General features: G+C 39.7%; 1 protein-coding gene across 1 annotated transcript in view; it reads left to right on the top strand.

Annotated features, from left to right (window-relative positions):
- The window catches only part of IL13RA1 (interleukin 13 receptor subunit alpha 1), a 76647-nt gene extending 59416 nt beyond the window's left edge, over positions 1-17231 (top strand). Inside the window, exon 14 of the mRNA XM_006168286.2 lies at positions 14811-17231. Coding sequence (XP_006168348.1) covers positions 14811-14903 — 93 coding nt within the window. The 3' untranslated portion in view covers positions 14904-17231. The remainder of the gene's footprint in view (positions 1-14810) is intronic.
- The last annotated feature ends 2537 nt before the right edge of the window (positions 17232-19768 follow it).

Below are 19768 nucleotides of genomic sequence, written 5' to 3'. Positions count from 1 at the left end.
AGTAAGAGACAGATCTTAGGTGTGCAATTTATTCCATTCCTAATTTTTATAAAAATGCATACATATATAGTGAGAGCAGTGAGTAGAGGGAGGTGGGTCATACTGAAGGATCATCCTAGGCAGAGGGATTGTGGGTAACTGATGTTATTCACTGTCCACCTTTCTGAAGTTTCTAAATTGCCCATAATAAGCACATGCTACTTTTATAATAAAAGAAGCCCCATAGAAGCCATTAAGGGAGAAAGGGAATATTGTAGTTGTCCAGTTCTGAGAGATAATAGGGACTTGAACTTGGTTGGTAGTAGAGGAGATTGATGTAAGAGATATTATTAAAGGAAACTCAGTATGACTTGGTGACTCTGTGGGTGATGAAAGTTGGGGAGGGTAAAAAATAATTTGAGGTTTTCAAGTCTGAGTGATAAGAGCGAATGATGGTAGCATCAACAGCCAAATGAGATCAATTATCTTGCTCAGAGATGGGAGAGTTGCTTTTTTTCAATTTGCTCTCTGGAGGATATAATGTTGTTTTTGTCCTGATGAGTCAGATAATTCTGTAATTTGGTGAGGCAAATATACCAACAAGATGGATCACAAAAAGCATAAGGTGTTTTTGTTCTGGTGATTGCAGACCATTAAACAAAATCAGTTTTAAAACTAAAAAGTATAATTAAAATGCCAGACATGGGAAGGAGTAAGAACAAATGGTCATGTGTGCTTTTAACCAAATGAACACTCTTCTTTCTTCACATGGTAGCAATGATCACAAATGGAACTGCATATGCAGCAGAAAGACTAACCTTTCACTTTTAGGGTCATTGAATTATAGAACAAATATGGCCCTGGAAGTTATACAACAAGGCAGATGCTTGCATGTGTAGTGATTTCCCTTTAATTATGCATTTTTTAAAAAAGAATCATTTTATTGAACTTGATTTTATTTATTTATTCATTTATTTTAATTTGACCAGAGAGGGACAGAGTGAGAGAGAGAGAGAGACAAGGAAAGTGAGAAAGCAAGCTGCCAGGGCCAGGACTCAAACTGTGGTCAGCTGTGTGGGAGTCCAGCGTCCTTAACCACCACACTACCTGCTGGCTCCTAATGGTACATTTTTAAAACTCTAGATTCCCTCCCAACTCCCTCTCTTTAAAAATGGAGACATTAGGGACCACAGAGGAGTTTTTCAAGGTCTATGACAGAGAGAGGTAACTACAGAACCTGAACTAGAATTCATGTAACCCAAAGTCACCAACTCTCAATCCAGAGAAATAATCTATGCCCTTTTTAAACACTCTCTTCTTCCACATGACACCATCAATAGTGGTTCTTTGAAAAACAGGTTTAAATATGGCCGCAAATAAATGAAATCTTCAGTATAGTTTTCCTTAAGGGTCCTACTGTTTTGATGGTGTTTTGTTCATCACTGTAGTAACATTCTGGCCAGCAGAGTGACTGATGCGTTGGTATTTGTTTTTTTCTTGTGACTAATTGGGCTGCTGGCCATATTTTGGGAAGGGGGGGTTGTGTTTCAGAGGGGATTGCTTCTCCTCTGTATCCGTATCTTTTTTCACCCATAAAAAATGATCTGTTCTTCCCCCACTTCTTGGAAACCAATTATATTTTCACCATTGTGCCAGTTTTGCATTCCTGATCAGAAAGCAGCCTTTTAACTTGGAATGGATGTCCAAATACTGATGAATTGTTTTTTACTTTAGTATGTATCTTTGAAAACTAAAAATGCTTTCTTACATAACCAAAAGAGCATTACCATGCTTGGAAAATGATTAATTCCTTAATACCATCTAGTACTGAGTCAAAATTCAAGTTTTCTCAAGAGTCCTAATTGTCAGGAGAGATGCCATCCAGTCGTGTGATGTTACACCGAGATGCTGGCAGCTTTTCGGCTAATGCACTTTACGTCAATTGATATCCCTGCCTTAGTCAATAATTTCTTTAGGGGTTCTAAAATGACATTTTTTTCAGATTCTTATGTTTCATCTACATTGATAAGGTGGCTTTAAAAAAAAAAGCATTAGTTATTGGGGCTAGCAGGTTGGCATGGTTATTGAGGCAGTGGACTCCCACATGGTGGATTATGGTTCGAGTCCCAGACCTGGCAACTAGCTTCCTCACTTTCCCATTCTGTCTGTCCAACTAAAACAGTAATAAAACCAAATTTTTTTAAAAAAAGAATGTTATTTGGTGTCAACAGGTGGCATACTGGTTAAGGTGTTCACTCCTACATGATCTATCATAGTTTGAGAGACAGACCTGGTGGCTTGAAACTCACACTAGGTGCACATGCATACATGCCTAAAATCCTGAGGGGAGAATGGAAGAGAAGGGATTGTGGTATGGCCATTCCCGCTGGGGGGCATGATTTCTCACTTTATGTCTCTCTGTCTCTGTTTGTCTCTCTTGAGAGCGCACATGCCCTACAGCAAAAATCTCTCAAGAAATAAAGAGAATTAGTTATTTAATTTTATTTATCATTATTGTTATTTTTAAATTTTGCTACAGGGCATGTGCATGAGAGAAAAAGTGAGAAAACAAGTCACCAGATCTGGGACTCAGACCGCAGTAAACTGTGTGGGAGTCCAGTGCCTTAACCACCATGCCATCTGCTGGCCCCCAGTACTTTTTTATAAAGCACCACTGTTAGTCTGCAACTGGGCTCTATAGTTGTTCTTAAATTCAGTTTCTGCTAAAAAGGCAGGCCACACATTTAATTATTTTCCTTTATTTGTCAATTTTACAACTAAGAGTTGGATTAATAGCTACCTCAAATGATACCAAATTACTTCCCTCCACACAATATTCAACTTGGTTTTGTTTTATTTTGTTTGCGGTCAGCAAGTTTACTGTTTGTTCTTTTTTGAAAGCTCCAATGATTTTAAGGCATGAAAATCAACAGTTGATATGTATAACTTTCTATTTTCAATGTTTCTCTAAAGAGAACTGGATAAGTGGACTTGGATACAAAAGACAAATGTTTTTAGTGGTGCTTAGGTGCATGAAATCTACTTCACTTCTGCAGACAATTTACTGTGGGAAATAGCCTGACTAAATCTTGAAAATAATCTTAAATTCAGACTTGATGTTCCATTGTACTGAATTTACTTATTTTTTTAAAGTCTAAAAACCTGGATAACCTAGTGTTTTTCTAGGTTCAGATAACTAAGAACTGAAAGCATTCTGAATGCTGATATATATATTTTTTTCATCTATGATGTCTTTCATCTTTGGCCATTATTCTGTTGTTGATCATCTTATTTAAGAAATGGCAGTGTAAGGACTGGTGATTTTTTTTTTCTACAAGTGATTTTAAAAGTACACTGGTGGGTACCAGCAGTTAGCATAATGGCTATGTTGCTGGACTCCCATGTAGTCAACTGTGGTTCGAGTCCCGGGCATATGTGCGTGTGTGCCCAAGATTCCGAGGGGAGAATGGAGGAGAAGGGATTGCAGTGTGGCCATTCCCCCTGAGGGGTGATTTCTCGCTTTCTATCTCTCTGTGTCTCTCTGTCTTTCTGGCGAGCGCACGCCCCCTATAGCAAAAAAAACTCTCAAAAAAAAGTACACTGGCATAACAATCTAAATGATGTATAGCAATTGAATGTATAAATCAAAATAAATAAATAAATAAATAAATAAATAAATAAATAAAAGTACACTGTCACATGATTTGCAAAAGTGAATAATAGGTCAGAGGCTTTGCCTTTGTCCCTGCTACCATGTGGACATATTTTTACAAGCAGTGCGCAGGAAAAGGCCACAGTGTTGGTAAAGGGTAAAATTTAGAGTAATCCAAGGTTTAAGAATGAGAAAAGATAATAAAAAAGATGAATATATTCTTAGAAACCATTTCTGCTACAATGTTCACCTCATTGAAACAAATCGCTTTTTTCTTGTCTGACACAGCTAAGCCTTGGTTCTGATGACTAGGAACCAATGAAAGTGTGATTTTCAGGGAGCATTTCTAATTAAAATAATTTTTCTTTTAAAAGCAATATGTAGTATACCCTCCACATGTGCACATTCTACATCTATGGATTGGTTGAATCCATGGATGCATCCAGGCCGTGCTAATTGTTACGATATGGGGGAAGAAGGGTCCCTAAAAGGGATGCTGAAGCTTATATTTTTCTTTTCACTTATATTGGATGCTAAGATTACTCATAAGTAATCTAGAGATAGCGTAAAGTATGCAAGAGGATGTGCATAGGTTTTGTGCAAATACTGTGCTATTTTATATAAGGGACTTGAACGTCCACAGTTTTAGGTAACTCCAGGGGTCCTGGAACTAATGCCCCATGGAGCCCAGGCACAACTGTATATTTATTGTAGAAAAACTAGAGCTACAGATAATCAGCAGGGAAAAATAAAGTTGCTCTTAATCCTACCATCCAGGTATAACTGTCTTTAATGTTATAGGAGCAACATAGAGAAATGGAAATATTTTTTATTGATAAACAGAATAATAGCAATAACAAGACTAATAGCTTATACATACTGAACCTTTACTATGTGCCAGACACTTCTCTAAGCATTCCCCTCATTAATATGCCCCAGTCTGAGATAAGCATGCATCATTCTCTCCCTTTTGGAGAAAAGAATGTTGCACCAGAGGGATTCTGTGTAACTTGCTCAAGGTTGTACTGTTCGTACATAGCCGAGAGGATCCAGACTTAACTGGCAAGTGGCAGAACTGATACCTAAATGCAGTCATCGTGATTCTCCAGTTCACAGTTTTTTATATGAAAAGAACATTTATTTTATTACATAACCGATTAGTGAATGCACTACATGGGGTTTTCTTAAATGACAAATGAGGCACATGTCTGATTCCTCTGAGAACCTTCATGTCATCTGTCTTGGGGGAACCAGTTTCTAGACTGGATCTAGGGATAGGTTTTCTGTGTTCATATGGAATGTCCACAGACAGGTGGTGCCATACTATTGTCCTGCCATCGGTTGTCAAAACAAGCTCCACTTTGCAATTATAGTCATCTGGAAGAGAAAAATGCATAGATTTATGACAAACACAATATAAAGCTCCATTTGGGATTGGAAGGAAATGTTCCAAGATGGTTGTCTTTGATATCACCCATTTCATCGCTGCCACTGCCATGGTGTATCAAGATGCTTCGTAGGTGGGACAAAAGTAGTTTCAAAGAGAAATTGCTTTCAAAATCTGCTTTTAGACAAACTACTTTTCAACCCTTGACAGATCATCACCGCGAGCCCCCACCATCTTGTCTCCTCCATTCCACAGATTTAACTCATCATATGATATAATAATAAGTTTTAATGAAATTAGTATGTTGATTTTTTAAAGACAAGGTCAAGCCATGTCACAGTTCTTCTGCTTCATCCTCCCAAGTTCCTAGGACTACAGGTGCACGTCATCACACCCTGCCTTCAGGGTGGACCGGGAACCTAACCCAGGCCTCTCATACGGTCCTAGCCTGTAGAGCACGACATCTTAGTGATGTCCCACTGTGGCTGAGCCCTCATAATGAATTTCATTTGAATTTAACAGATGATAAAGGAACGGGTAGAACTTAAGGAATTTTGGAACTTTTGATAAATTATAAATAATCTTGAATGATTATTGAAAAGAATTATTTTTCTATGTGATCTCCCCATTTACCTCCTATTTTTAAAAAATTAATTATTTCTGTGAGCCAGAGAGGGAGGGAAGGGGGAAGGGAAAAAGAGAGAGAAACACCCCCAACAGGATCAGTGCTCTGCAGTCTACCCCTACTGTCAGCCAGCCTGGATAGTGGGCATGCAGATATGCCCAGCATGTACACGGAGGCCTTGGGACACGATCGATCCCCAGGCCTTCCCATGTGAGTCAACCTCAGCGTATTGCCTTATTGTTGCAACACCATCGAGCCTCCTGTTCCCCCCTTTTTTTTTTTAAGGTTTTTGCTATAGGGCACGTGTGCTTGTCAGAGAAAGACAGACAGACAGAGACAGAGAGAGGGAAAGTGAGAAATCACCCCCCAGGGAGGGATGACTAAACCACAGTCCCTTCTCCCTCATTCTTCTCTCGAGATCCTGAGCACTGATGCAGATGCACCCTGCGTGAGTTTCAAACCACCAGGTCCCAGTCAGCCACGTGGGAGTCCAGCGCCTTAACCGCCACGCCACCTGCTGGATCCCCTATTCTCCATTTTTACACTTGTCCAATATGTCCATTGTCAGTTCCCTCAAATGGAGCCCTCATTTAGTCTTCTCTCTGTGGATATTTATTTTCTGCTCACTATTGCTTTTATGTCAATATCTTTTTGGTCATTTTGGCTGTTTGGAGCTGTAAAAGTTTTCTGAGGAGGGGCTCACAGGACCAGCATTTTCTGAATTATTTACACAAGGATGGGGTTTGCTGCATTTATAATTGAAAGTCATTTTGGCAAGATATGAAATCTGTGGCTCATGTATCCTACCCAGGGTATCTTAACTATGTCATCCATTTTCTTCTGATTTAAAATGTCATCAAAATCAGCTGATAATGTACTTTTCCTTCCTGTGTTAAATACTTGAGTCTTTTTGACTGGTCATCAGAAGATTTTTTTTTTCCCTAGCCAAACAACTTTTCCAGAATATGTCTTGGCTTTCTACTGTTGGTCTTTCTGAATTGATTTTCTGAGGTTTATGGTGTGCCTTTTTAGTATTTTATTTTAGATCATTTTTTGATTGTTGATTGCTTTCTTTTTTTAAATTTTATACGTTTAATCAGTATACTTCACTTTGCTTGTCAGTTGAATTTACCCAACATGAATACATTTCACACCAGTCCAGTTGAAGATACAAAACATAGTATCATCTATTTGTTTTACATTCAATAAACCTTTACTTAGAGTTTTTTTCTGTTCTTTTCTTTGCCTAGCATATCTTCTTGAATAACTTTTTTACTTGAAAAAAATCTGCATTTCATCTTCTCTTTCTTTCAAAGTAGCTTCAGATGATCTCTTGTGTTCATTTGTCACTGTTCTTTCTAGCTCAGTCTTCTTTCTGAAGTCATTAGGATTTTCTTTTCATTTTTCTCCTGAGTTTTGTCATGTTATTTCTGAGTTCTTTTTCTCACTCTTTATGTATTCTTTCATATGATTTCACTTTTAAAAATCATATAACTTTCTAAAAGAATTTGCTATAGAGTACATGTGCTTACCAGAAAAAGAGGGAGACAGAAAGTGAGAAAGCACCCTGCATGGTGGATGCTCAAGCTATAATTCTTTGTCCATTTCTCCCTCCTTTTGGGATTTTTAACACATACACACCTGTTTTGTTTTGCAAGCCACTGAATCTGGGACTCAAACCGTAGGATGAGCCATGTGGGATTCAGCAACTTTAACCACCATGCTACCTGCTGACTCTATCATGTAACTTTTTCTTAATATGTATTTCAGTTCCTTTTGAAATATTAGGTTATAGTTTACATGTATTTTTTTGTGAACATATATTTCTGATATGTTTTAATTATATAAGGATGTTTATCTGTGGTTCATTTTTACCTGAAATTTGTGCTCTGATTTTTTTTAAGAATTTTTTTTTAATTTAACTTCATTTATTTATTTATTTTTAATTTGACCAGAAAGAGAGAAAGTGATAAAGTAAGCCACCAGGCCCAGGATTTAAACCTGTGGTTGGCCATGTGAGAGTCCAGCATACTTAACCACCACGCCACCTGCTGGCCACTGAATGCTCTGAATTTTTACAAGGAGGCTTAATTTATATTTTTCCCCTTCTAGTATTTTTTTTTTTTTTTTTGGATAGGTTTTTTCGCTATAGGGCGCGTGCGCTCGCCAGGCAGACAGAGAGAGACATAGAGACAGAAAGCGAGAAATCACCCCCCAGAAGGGATGGTCACGCCGCAATCCCTTCTCCTCCATTCTCCTCTTGGGATCGTGGGCACGCACGCACACGCGCCCGGTGTGAGTTTTAAGCCACCAGGTTCGGGACGTGAACCGCGGTCGACTACGTGGGAGTCCAGCGACATAGCCGTTACGCTAACTGCTGGTTCCCCCCTTCTAATTTTATGGCTATAGAGCTCCATCTTTTTAAAAATTTCATTTTATTTTTAGGTTTTTGCCATAGGGTGTTTGCGCTCACTGGAGAGAAACAGAGATAGTGAGAGGGAAAGTAAGAAATCAGCCCCTAGGGAGATGGCCACACATAGTCCCTTATCATCCATTCTTCTCCTGGGATTTTGGGCATGCACACACATGTGCCCAGTGTGAGTTTCAAGTTTCAGGTCCAGGACTCAAACTGTAGTCAACCGTGTGGGCGTCTAGCACATTAACCACTACACCACCTGCTGGCCTTTTTTTTTTTTTTTTTTGTTATAGAGCATGTGTGCTCTCCCTAGGTGGAGGGCTAGGGGGAGGGGTGGTAGAGTGAAAAAGCACCCCCCAAGGGGTACAGCCACACTACAATCCTTTCTTCCCCATTCTGTTAGGATTTTGGGTGCATGCATGTACACATGCCCAGAATATTTTTGAAGTTGCCGGGTCCAGGACTCAAAACCATGGAGTCAGCTGTGTGGGATTCAGCCACCTTAACTGCCACACCACTGGCTATCTCTGTCTTCTGTTATTTTTGATGATTGTTCAAAATTACGAAAATTACTTTTTGAAATCTCCTAGACCATGGACTTCTTGGACTTTACTATTCGAAGGTCTAAATTCCTCCCATTTTCAGTTGTTGTTCTTAAATTAGCCTGCTGGAGTTTTTACAAAAAATTATTGATTTATTTCAATAAATGTGAGAGAGGAGGACCCCCAACAGGGACCCCATACCACAATCCACCCACAGCCCCAGCCAGCCCTGGACACCAGGAACGTGTGCACTTGGCATGCCCAGGGAGGTCCCTGGACACAAATGTAGACCCCTCCCATGTGTGTCAGCCTCGCAGAGCATTGCGTGACTGCTGTATCGCCAGCTTGCTGACATTTCAAAGAGTTCATTTTAGAGTTCTCAGAGCAATCAGATGTTCCGTTGGTTCCTTCTAGGTTCCCCACAGCTGCTACTATTTTGGTCTTGTAGCTATCTCTAGTTTGTTTCCACCCACTCATATTTTGGAGTTCACAGGGGAATCATTTTCATCTGGTTTTGTCGGATTATGCTGGTGGATTTGAGGTTTGCCTCTTACTTGCCCTACTTATCTTTCCTATTCATGTTCTTTTTTTTTTTTCTTTTGTAATGGTGGCATTTGGGAAGACTAAAGAAATATGTTGCCTGGGACCAGCAGATGGTATAATGGTTACGTCACTGGACTCTCATGTAGTCGACTGCGGTTCAAGTCCTGGACCTGGTGGCTTAACCTTACGCCGGGCGCATGTGCGTGCGTGCCCAAGATCTCGAGAGGAGAATGGAGGAGAAGGGATTGAGGCATGGCCACTCCCCCCCGGGGGGGGGTTCTGGCTTTCTGTCTCTCCATCTCTTTCTGGTGAGCGCACATGCTCTATAGCAAAAACCCCTCCAAAAAATATGCAGAGACTGAAGAAAATGAAGGAGATTATTTTTACTAATGTGTAACAAAATAGAACATACGCAGCTAGATGGAACACTCAGGTTACATATGTATAGTATGCTTTCTTCTTCTGAACACAGTGGAGTTATTCGAATGCACAAACTGGGCCAGGTGGTGGCACTGGGGGTGGAGTAGCTGGATCCCACATGGCCAATTGCTTGGTTCAGTCCTGGACCCTGTGACTTAAAAATATGCCAGGTGTGTGTGTGTGTGTGTGTGCGCACTTATGCCCAGAGCCGTGAGACAAGATGGAGGAAGGGGGATTGCTGCAGGATTCCAGAGTGGCCATCCCCGCAGTGGGTGATTTATCGTTTTTTCTCTGTCAGTGTCTCTCTCCAGTGAGTGCATATACCCTATAGCAAATAAAATTTTTTAAAAAATAAACTAGATTTTAAAAAGAAGAAAGTATGTATCTGTATTAATTTCTTTTTTTTTTCGCTATTGGGCGCGTGCGCTCGCCAGACAGAGAGAGACATAGAGACAGAAAGCGAGAAATCACCCCCCAGAAGGGATGGTCACACCGCAATCCCTTCTCCTCCATTCTCCTCTTGGGATCTTGGGCACGCATGCACACGCGCCCGGCGTGAGTTTTAAGCCACCGGGTCCAGGACGCGAACCGTGGTCGACTACGTGGGAGTCCAGCGACATAGCCATTACGCTAACTGCTGTTTCCCTTGATTAATTTCTTTTTGAAGAATGCATAAACTTTCATGAGAAGCATAGATAACAACTAGGCTGTGGCCGTTTTTATGCCTCCTAGTAGTATGTGTGAACAGTTTCTTGGCCACACTTCTGCTAGTGTGATCTAACTTAAAAATAAGTGCCAAATTTATAGTTGAGAAAAGGGCATCTTAATTTTATATGAGAGGTTTTGGGGTAAGTGAAGAGAAGAGGCTAGAGAAAGATAGCAAGTGAACAATAGAGAGACAGGACGTTAGTGAGAAACAGATAGGGGTTATTAACTGTTGATGATGACATGTATAGTATTCTCAACTGGATTGGTCTGCGAAGTATTTCATGATGGGCAAAGTATTTTTACAAGCAAAACGAGAAATAGCAATTGACTGTTTTATAAAAATAATTAGAATAATAAAAATAATGATTGGGGAAAACAGAAAAGATATGGAATGTTGAAGTGGGGAGATTAATGTCTCTGTACTGACTGACATGCATGGCATTCCCTTTTGAAAAAACAATGTAATACACTGTAAAGTTTATGTAATCCAATGTAATATAAAGAAGATTATGATGATAATAATAAAAAAAATTTTATATGAGAGGTTTTCATATTTTTTCATAAGTTCATTGGCTTGAATTACTTTTTTTGTGAAATTCTTTTTCTTTGTCCATCTTTTCCTTGTGGTATTCATCCTTTCTTTCTTTCTTTCTTTTGGTATTCATCTTTTCCATAGTAGTCCATAAAGCACCTTGTATATCAGATATTAATCCCTTGGTTTATCATCCATGTTTATATTGTATTCAGGGTGGTTAATAATGTACAAAGGGTTTTTTCTTTTCCATGCCGTCAAATTTTACTATTTTATGTAGAAAACCCTTTTCACCTTAGATTTATATAATTTTCTCCTGTGTATTTTTCTAATACTTATTTGATTTTGTTTTTTACATTTAGATTCTTCATCTATCAGGAGTTTATTCATGTAGACTTTGAAGCGGGGTTCAATTTCTTTTTCAAACGCTTAGCCAGTTGTCTTAGTGCCATTTACTGAATAAACTTTTATTTCAAGTTCATATATTTTTTTCAGACTGTTTTTATTAGAATTTTGTACATCTCCCATTTTAAAAAATCAAGTTTGTTGAAGTGGGATTACAGTAAAAAATTTTCTTAAGTGTTCAATTAGAAGAGTTTTGGCAATCGTGTGCAATTTTGTAGCCATTACTCCAGTCAGGATATAGAATATGTTTCCTTCCATCATCCCTCCACAGTTCCCTCATGTCCCTTTGCGGTCAGCTCCCTATGATCTCTGGTCTGTTTTCTAACCCTAAAGTTTCGCCTTTTCCAGAATGTCATAAAAATGAAATCATAGAGTGCACAGCTTTATTTTTTAAAAATTTTTTATAGGACATACGTGTGCAACAGAGAGAGACAGAGAGAAGGGGAGGAGGCATGGACTGAGAAAGCACCACTTGCGGAGATGGCCATGTAGCAATTCCTTCTTTTTTCCTCCTTTCAGGATTTTGGACATGCATACATACACACCTTGCATGTTTTTCAAGCCACCGAGTCTGGGACTTGAACCACGCAGTCAGCCATGTGGGATCTAGCCACCTTAACTACCACACCACTGACTGGCCAGATGCAGTTACATAGCTATTTGAATCTGGCTTGTTTCATTTGATAAAATGCATTTACAAATCATCCATGCTGTTGTGTATGTCAGTAGTTCATTTCTTTTTATTGCAGAGCTATATTCTGTGATATGGCTTTCTACAGTTTGTTTAACCACTCACTTGTTCAGGGACATCAGGGTTGTGTCCAACTTGGGGCTGTCATTAGTAAAGCTGCTGTAAACATTTGTGTAGCATCTTTGTGTAGGTGTGTTTTCATTTCTCTTGGGTAAATACTTGAGAGTGGGATCTCCAGGTCAGATAGTAAGTATATATTTTGTTGTACAAGAAACTTTTGGAGTGCTTTCCATCATAACTGTATCATTTTACATTTCCATTAACAATATGCGAGAGATTCTATAGGGTTGTTGAAAAAGTCATGACATTTTTCTCTCTTTTTCTATGTAAAACTGCATCATGACTTTTTCAACAACCCAGTAGTTACTCTGCATCCTCATCAGTTCTTGGAATTGTCAATATTTTAAATTTTAGTCATTCTACTATGTGTGTTGGGGTTGAATAATTTATTTAGGGTAATTTACGTATTTTAAGCAGTGTTTTCCTACTCATGTCTCCAACTTGGGGCAGCTAAATGCTTTTGTTTCTCTCCTAAACATATATTGGGTCATTGGAAAAGGCTCGACTCATTTTTGCATAGAAAAAACTTCATGACTTTTCTGATGACCCAATAGAAGCATAGAACATCAGAGCAGAAAAGGAGCTTAGAAATAATCTAGTGCAGGGACCAGCAGTTAGCGTAATGGCTACGTTGCTGGACTCCCACGTAGTCGACCACGGTTTGAGTCTCAGACCCGGTGGCTTAAACTCATGCTGGGCGCATGTGCGTGCGTGCCCAAGATCCCGAGAGGAGAAGGGAGGAGAAGGGATTGCGGCGTGGCCATCCTCCCTAGGGGGTGATTTCTCGCTTTCTGTCTCTCTGTCTCTCTCTATCTGTCTGGTGAGTGCACACACCCTATAGCAAAAACCTCTCAAAAGAAAAAAAAAAAGAAATAATCTAGTGCAGGGGCTGGCAAACTTCTTTTTTTTTGTTTTTTGAGAGGTTTTTGCTATAGGGCGCATGCGCTCACTAGAAAGACAGAGACAGAGGGGAGAAACAGAGAGACAGAAAGCGAGAAATCACCCTCTAGGGGGGATGGCCATGCTGCAATCCCTTCTCCTCCATTCTCCTCTCAGGATCTTGGGCATGCATGCGCACATCCCTGGCATGAATTTAAGCCACAGTTCGGGACTCGAACTGTGGTCGACTACATTGGACTCTAGTGACAGCTATTGCGCCAACTGCTGGTCCTGGAGTTGGCGAACTTTTTCTGCAAAGGGACAGATAGTAAATATGTTTGGCTCTGCAAGCCATTCAGTTTCTATCACGACTACACTCTGCTGTTTTACCACGAGTACAGATATTGACAATGCAGAAACAAATAGGTGTGTTCCAAAAAGACTATATTCACAGAAACAGGCACCAAGCCATATTTGGCCAGTAGCCCATAATTTGCTGATCCCTGGTTTAGTGTAACAACTTTATTTTACAGATGAGAGGACTGTCCTCAGGTTTTCACCCTTTCCCCTGATTTACAAGTAAAGAAAGCAAGGATCAGGATATTGGCTTTCATCAGCAGAGACATTCTTGTATTGGGTTCAAGAGGAGCTTGCTTCATGTGTACTTCCCTGCTCTAGCAAGTGATATTCAATGAAGCTTTTAATGTGAAGAGTCTTCAAGTTCATAGAAAATGTGTATTGTGAAAAAACAGCATGGATTTCAAAATTCTTTTGCATCAAAATAAGCCTATACTTTAATTCTGCTTTTCCATGAACACTTTGAAGCCCCTCAGACAGAGTCTTTCAAAAATTTTGACTGCAGTAAAACTTTTGGAACATCCTATATATTGCTATTCGCTTAGCTGCTAGTTGACTTTTTGACACTCTTACATTTCTAGAACAATGGTCAAATTTGGTAGAAAAATAAAGGCAATAAAGGTCCAAGTGAAACAGTTGAAGTAAGAAAAGAATGCCACTTTGGGCCAACAGGTGGCATAATGGTTAAGGTACTAGACTCTCACTTGGCCAACCTTGGTTCAAGTCTCAGACCCGGTGACTTGAAACATCCTGGGTGCATTTGTGTGCATGCCCAAAATCCCAAGAGGAAAATGGAAGAGAAAGGATTGCAGCATGGCCATCCCCCTGGGGATGATTTCTCTCTCTCGCCCTCGCTGTCTCTCCAGTGAGCCCACACACCCTATAGCAAAAATCTCTCTAAAAAAAAAAAAAGAAAGAAAGAAAAGAATGCCACCCTTTATTCCTCTTGAAAAGACTTTGCTTCCCATTCTGGAAATATCCAAATTTGTTTATCTCTTGAACGAGCCATTAAACATCAAGTAAAAATCCTATGCTTCATGCCCCCACATACACGCACATTTTCATGTTAATTCCTTTTTTTTCTCCTTTCTTTTTAGAGAGATTTTTGCTATAGGGCACATGCGTTCACTGAAGAGACAGACTGAGACAGATAGACAGAAAGCAAGAAATCACCCCCGCAGGGAGGATGGCCACACAGCAATCCCTTCTTCTCCAATCTCTTCTCAGTTTTTGGGCACACATATACACGCACCCAGCATGAGTTTTAAGCCACCAGGTCTGGGACTTGAACCACAGTTGGCCATGAGGGAGTTCAGCAATATAACCATTATGCGATCTGCTGGTTTCCATGTTAATTCCTTATGGCTTTGTTTCATTAACGGTTTAAATAAATGAAGATTCTTAGATCAAAAAACAAAAATAAAAACCAAGAAAGTACACACTCATGGTTCCACGTAGTGGAACCTAAAAATAAGCATTGGCTGTGAGAACTGAGGGAAAGAACATTGTTGAGAAAAGTCATGATGTATGTGTTTTTCTTTTCCTCCTTTCCAGCACTGGAAGAAGTATGACATTTATGAGAAGCAATCCAAAGAAGAAACTGACTCTGTAGTGCTGATTGAAAACCTGAAGAAAGCCCCTCAGTGATGGGGATAATTTATTTTTAACCTTCAATGTGACCTTGTGAAGATTCATCCTATTCTCCATTTGTTATCTGGAGACTTATTAAACAGAAACTGAAACTACTGGACCATTCAAAACAGGCAGCTCGTAAGAGCCACAGGTTTTTATGTTGAGTCACGCACAGGAAAACTAAAAATAATGGTGCCCTTTGGAGAAGAAGTGTGGAGTCATTCTCATTGAATCATAAAAGCAGGCATCGTTTGTGAAGGCTTCAATGTAGGGGACAAAGCAAAAGCTATGATGACACTAGATATTAATCTATCAGGAGTTGTGATAATTTCCTGAGGGATCTATGCTTGCTTTGTATTCTTTGTGTCAAACAGCACCACCAAATTCTCATTTTGGGTGCAAATGCTAATGCTGAACTTGAGTCACAGAGAACAGCTAACCAACAAAATTGATAAAATCTAGTTTCTATTATTTGGGAGTCCATTGAGTAACGTTTGGGGCCATTAAAACTCTTAACAGTCTGGAATCATCCCCTCTATGACAATTTGCTCTGCTTAGACAACCCCAGAAATCAGTGTTAGGATAGGAAGATGACAGCTACAGGAAAAGCAGAGGAAGCTTCCTTACCAAAACCTTTCAAAGTTGTTGTGGGCTTTTAAGGGCAGTGAAGGCAGAGTGACTATGGGGTCTTCAGAGTTTGAACCGTGGAGACTCTAATGATGGTTTTTCTTCACCCCTGTGGGTCAAGTCAAGTATTTACAATGTTTCTGGCTTGTGCTGTGCCCCCAGGAGTGGGACATAGACCCTTTCGAAGGGACTCCTCAGTTCTTACCACTTTCTCTCCAGCTGGCACTCAGACCTTTGAGCTCCCCAGCTCCCTGGCCTTTGGCATTCTCTCTCATTTCCTTCCTCGTAACCTTTTACCTGTCATTGGAAACTAGAATACAAACCAGTTTAGAACACCTAGAAGAACAGGGGGTGATTTGCAGCTCAGGTAACTGAAAAACAATGGCTAATTCTTGCACATTTTATAACTTCTGCGCGACTGCAATTGTATGAGGATTTTCAGCATTTGATGTTTCTCTACACATTTTCTAAACAGATGCGGTATTATATTCACTTAGAACTGAGCTGTTTTCTTGAGGAAAAAAAAATCATTGAATCTTTTTCTCTCTTTACAAGATGGGCCCTGGGATTCTACTTTTCCCTGCCACAAATGGTTAATTAAGTAGGTTTTGTGCCTTATATTGAGTGCCATCCATCCCAGGCTCCAATGTTTATACTCTTTTTTGTTTGTTTGTTTTTGTATATGTTAGGGTTCTGTTCTCGGCCATCCCTGTAACATACCCATATATAGTCCCTCTACATTTAAAAATGTATGAAAATAAGAGGCCCCCCTTTTCTCTCCTTACACATACAGACTTAGAGTACTGGTAGGAACTGGAGAACTTCGTATCACAAGTTCTCCAAACATTACCAACTCTCCTTAATACGATATTGCTACTTGCAATTCCTGTTTTTAGGGGAGGGGCATTAAGAGATACTTGCTCTCCACAGGTCTGGGCAAGCGCGGCAGCCTCTTTTCTTGGCAGTGGAGGAGTACTGTGCCCTGGCTTCTCTGAGGAAATCGGGACTCGTGGCCCTTTTCCTTCATGCACTTTTTATTTTTGAGGTCAAAATGAGGCCAAGAGACAGGCATGGTGGATATTCCACTTTGTTCTACTGTTCTCTAGAAAGAATATTTAGTTTTCCTGTGTAGGAATGAAATGATTTCCCAGTCAGGTCTTTTATAATTCCAGGAAGCAAAACACTCAGTTGCTTCACCCAAGGTCATTTTTTTTTTTCTATTTCCCTATTTTGGTGGCAATTAGATGGACGGTTTGAAATTCCCAAGGAACGAGTGATGCTGACTTTGGTGCAGCCTGGGGGTGGGGCAGTGTATTTTGTTTCCATTCCTTCTCTTTTAGCAGTAAAATAGCTGAGGGGAAATAGGGCAGTCTATTTCGGGAATACTCAAGGTGATCTTACAGTGACTCCCAGGCTTTGGATACTCTTGGAGGGTTCACTACATTGGTGGGGCTCTCACCACCTGTAGGAAATGAGTAGTTCATTTACTGCCTTATGTCTAACTATATGGATTCCCCTCCCATATCTAAGTAAACCCACCATAAGGATGGTTCATTCTTATTCTTTCATTCAGATAAGTTTTTTCTCCATCTGGGCACTGAAGGGATATGTGAAATAATGGTAACATGTTTGGTAATGTCTTTCATTTGGGACTGTTTTTGTTTAACTTTCTATAGGAAAGCTTGAGTCAAATCAATATTGTCTTTTTGTATGTCACCCAAATGTTTTCCTTTGGTCTTATTTTGGGAAAAGTGTTGTGAGGAGTAGGTAGAGGAGAAACTTGGAATTAAAAGAAAAACTATTGTAGGGGCCAGCAAGAGGCATTGTGGTAAAGGCACTGGACTCCCACATTCCCATCCACAGTTTGAGTCCCGGACCTGATGGCTTGCTATCTCATTTACCCTCTCTCTCTCTGCCTCTCTCAGGCGAGTGCACATGCCCTACAGCAAAATTAAATAATAATAATCATAAAATAAATAATTCTTCAAAAAAGAATAAATAAACATTGTAAAAAAGTTCCAAGACAGCTATTTTAACCTGTAATCAGTCAAACTTCCCTGCTATTCTTGTGTTTCTGTTTTCTGGTAAGATCGTGCAAGAACTTAGTTAAATGTTAGTACAGGCTTTGCAAGCAGCACTCAGAGTGACTTATGTATTTAAGAAGTCATAGTTACAGTGGAAAGTGGAGGGTTAGTCCTAAGAATAAACATAATATGGAACGCAGCATGCTTGTGTCATGACTGTCATGGTCTACATGATGGGAGACCTCTGGTTACAAGTTAATCATATTAACAGGTTAGATTTGAGACTAAGAAAATCAGTTTTCAATAGCTGTCCTCTTAAGAGATGATGATAGAGTTTCAGACTGCTACATTTTTTTTCCCACTTTATGTTAAGCCTTCTGGGTGGTCTTTAGCCAGACCACGTTTGTTAATTATCCTGAATCTTTGCAGGGTCCAAACCCTAGGGTGACAGTTGGGGTGCTGATCTTGGTCAGGTTATTTCTCTAACTATCTAGAATGATGCAGGAAGAGTCAAGAAATCCATCTCCAGGTAAGTATAATTTTTTGTTTTTGTTTTTGTTTTTTAAATAAGACCTTGGCCAGCAGGTGACATTAGCAGTTATGTTATTGGATTCCCATATGGCTGACTGCGGATCAGTTCCTGGATCCGGTGGCTTGAAAATTACACTGGGCTCATGTGCATGTGTGCCCAAGACCCCAGGAGGAGAATGGAGAAGAAGGGATTGTGGCATGGCCATCCCCCCTGGTGGGGGTGATTTCTCACTTTGCCTCTCACTGTCGCTGTGTGTCTCTCTCTCTCTGGTGAGTGCACACACCCTAAAGTGAAAATGTCTAAAAATAAATAATAATAAGACACCTCTTTCTGGTTCTCAGCACATTAGCACTATTATGTATGACAGAAAACATTTAACTGAGGACCCTTGAGGACATAAATCTGTATGATATCTATGGAAAACAAATTCCTGTAGCCACAAACATGTTCACCTCCTGTCAAAGGGAGAGGAGCCAGAATGATCTAAGCACATTTGTTTTCCAGAGTAACCTACTATTTTGTTGTTACCACGAACTCCTGTTCTTTTTAAAGTGCGGTTGATGCTCATCGGAACAGATACTAATTTTTTATTGGGGGGGGGGGTAACTAGTGCAACTAAATCTTGGTATGCTTTTACTTTAAACAAGGGAGGAGTTTTATTGACATTTGGATGTGCTAGATATTTTTGACATCAATCCCCAAGAGGATTTCTTCCTGAAGGTTCTTTGGCCTTTAACTGTCTTTCCTAATGGTCATATTTTTACTTTACCATTAGCAACAGGAAAATATTTCACTGCTAATGTTCAACATTTATTAGGTAGACCATTATATAAAAAGCGTAACTTATTAGTTATCAAGTAGCAACTGTGTGCCAAGTTACATGTGTTTTTTCACTAAATCCTTCTGTCAGGCCCATGAGATCAATTGCATTAGGATTTCATTTTACAGATGAAGAAACTGAGATATAAAATGATTGTGTGTGCAAGATCACATAGCTCGTAAAAACAAATTAGTCTGAGCTTTAAAGCCAGTATAAGATAGCCAGTGAGAGATTTATTTGTCCTAAAAAGAAAGACCTTCTTTGACATTGTTGCCAGATTACTTATCAACTGGAAGACTGTTTGAGAATTTAAATTATTTCATTACAAAGTGAACATTTTACAGTGTCTTAAGATTCACTTGTGCATTCATTCATCTGTGTGCCAGGCAAAATGCTAGGTAATAGGACTTTAAAAGTGAGTAGGATTTGGCTTAGTATCCAGTGGTTAGTCAAGGGGAGGTCACCTTGTATAAGGAAAATAAACCTGAATTAATATTTAGGAGTTCCACATGACCTTGGGAAGGTATCTATCCCTGTCTGTGTCTATGTTTCCTTCTGTAAATGAAGATATTAGATTTAGTGATTTATATTCCCATAACTCAACAGTGGTCATAAATGGTAGAGCTCATTTGGAAGTGAAAATCTTTGCTATGAACACTAAGGCAGGTCCCTTTCCCTCTCTGGTCATCAGTGAAGTTTCATCTGTAAATTGAGGAAGTTAGACTAGATTACCTCTATTCTGACATCCAATTAAGACTAGATGAGGGGCCAGCAGGTGGCGTAATGGTTAAGGGCACTGGATTCCCACATGGCCAACCGCAGTTCAAGTCTCGGACCTGTCAGCCTGCTTTCTTCTTCTTCTTCTTTTTTTTTTTTT

The sequence above is a fragment of the Tupaia chinensis genome, unplaced genomic scaffold (genome assembly GCF_000334495.1).
Source record: "Tupaia chinensis unplaced genomic scaffold, TupChi_1.0 Scaffold145659_1, whole genome shotgun sequence".
NCBI lineage: Eukaryota > Metazoa > Chordata > Mammalia > Scandentia > Tupaiidae > Tupaia > Tupaia belangeri.
The sequence above is the reverse complement of the archived record's forward strand: the minus strand, read 5'-3'. Positions and strand labels throughout refer to the sequence as shown.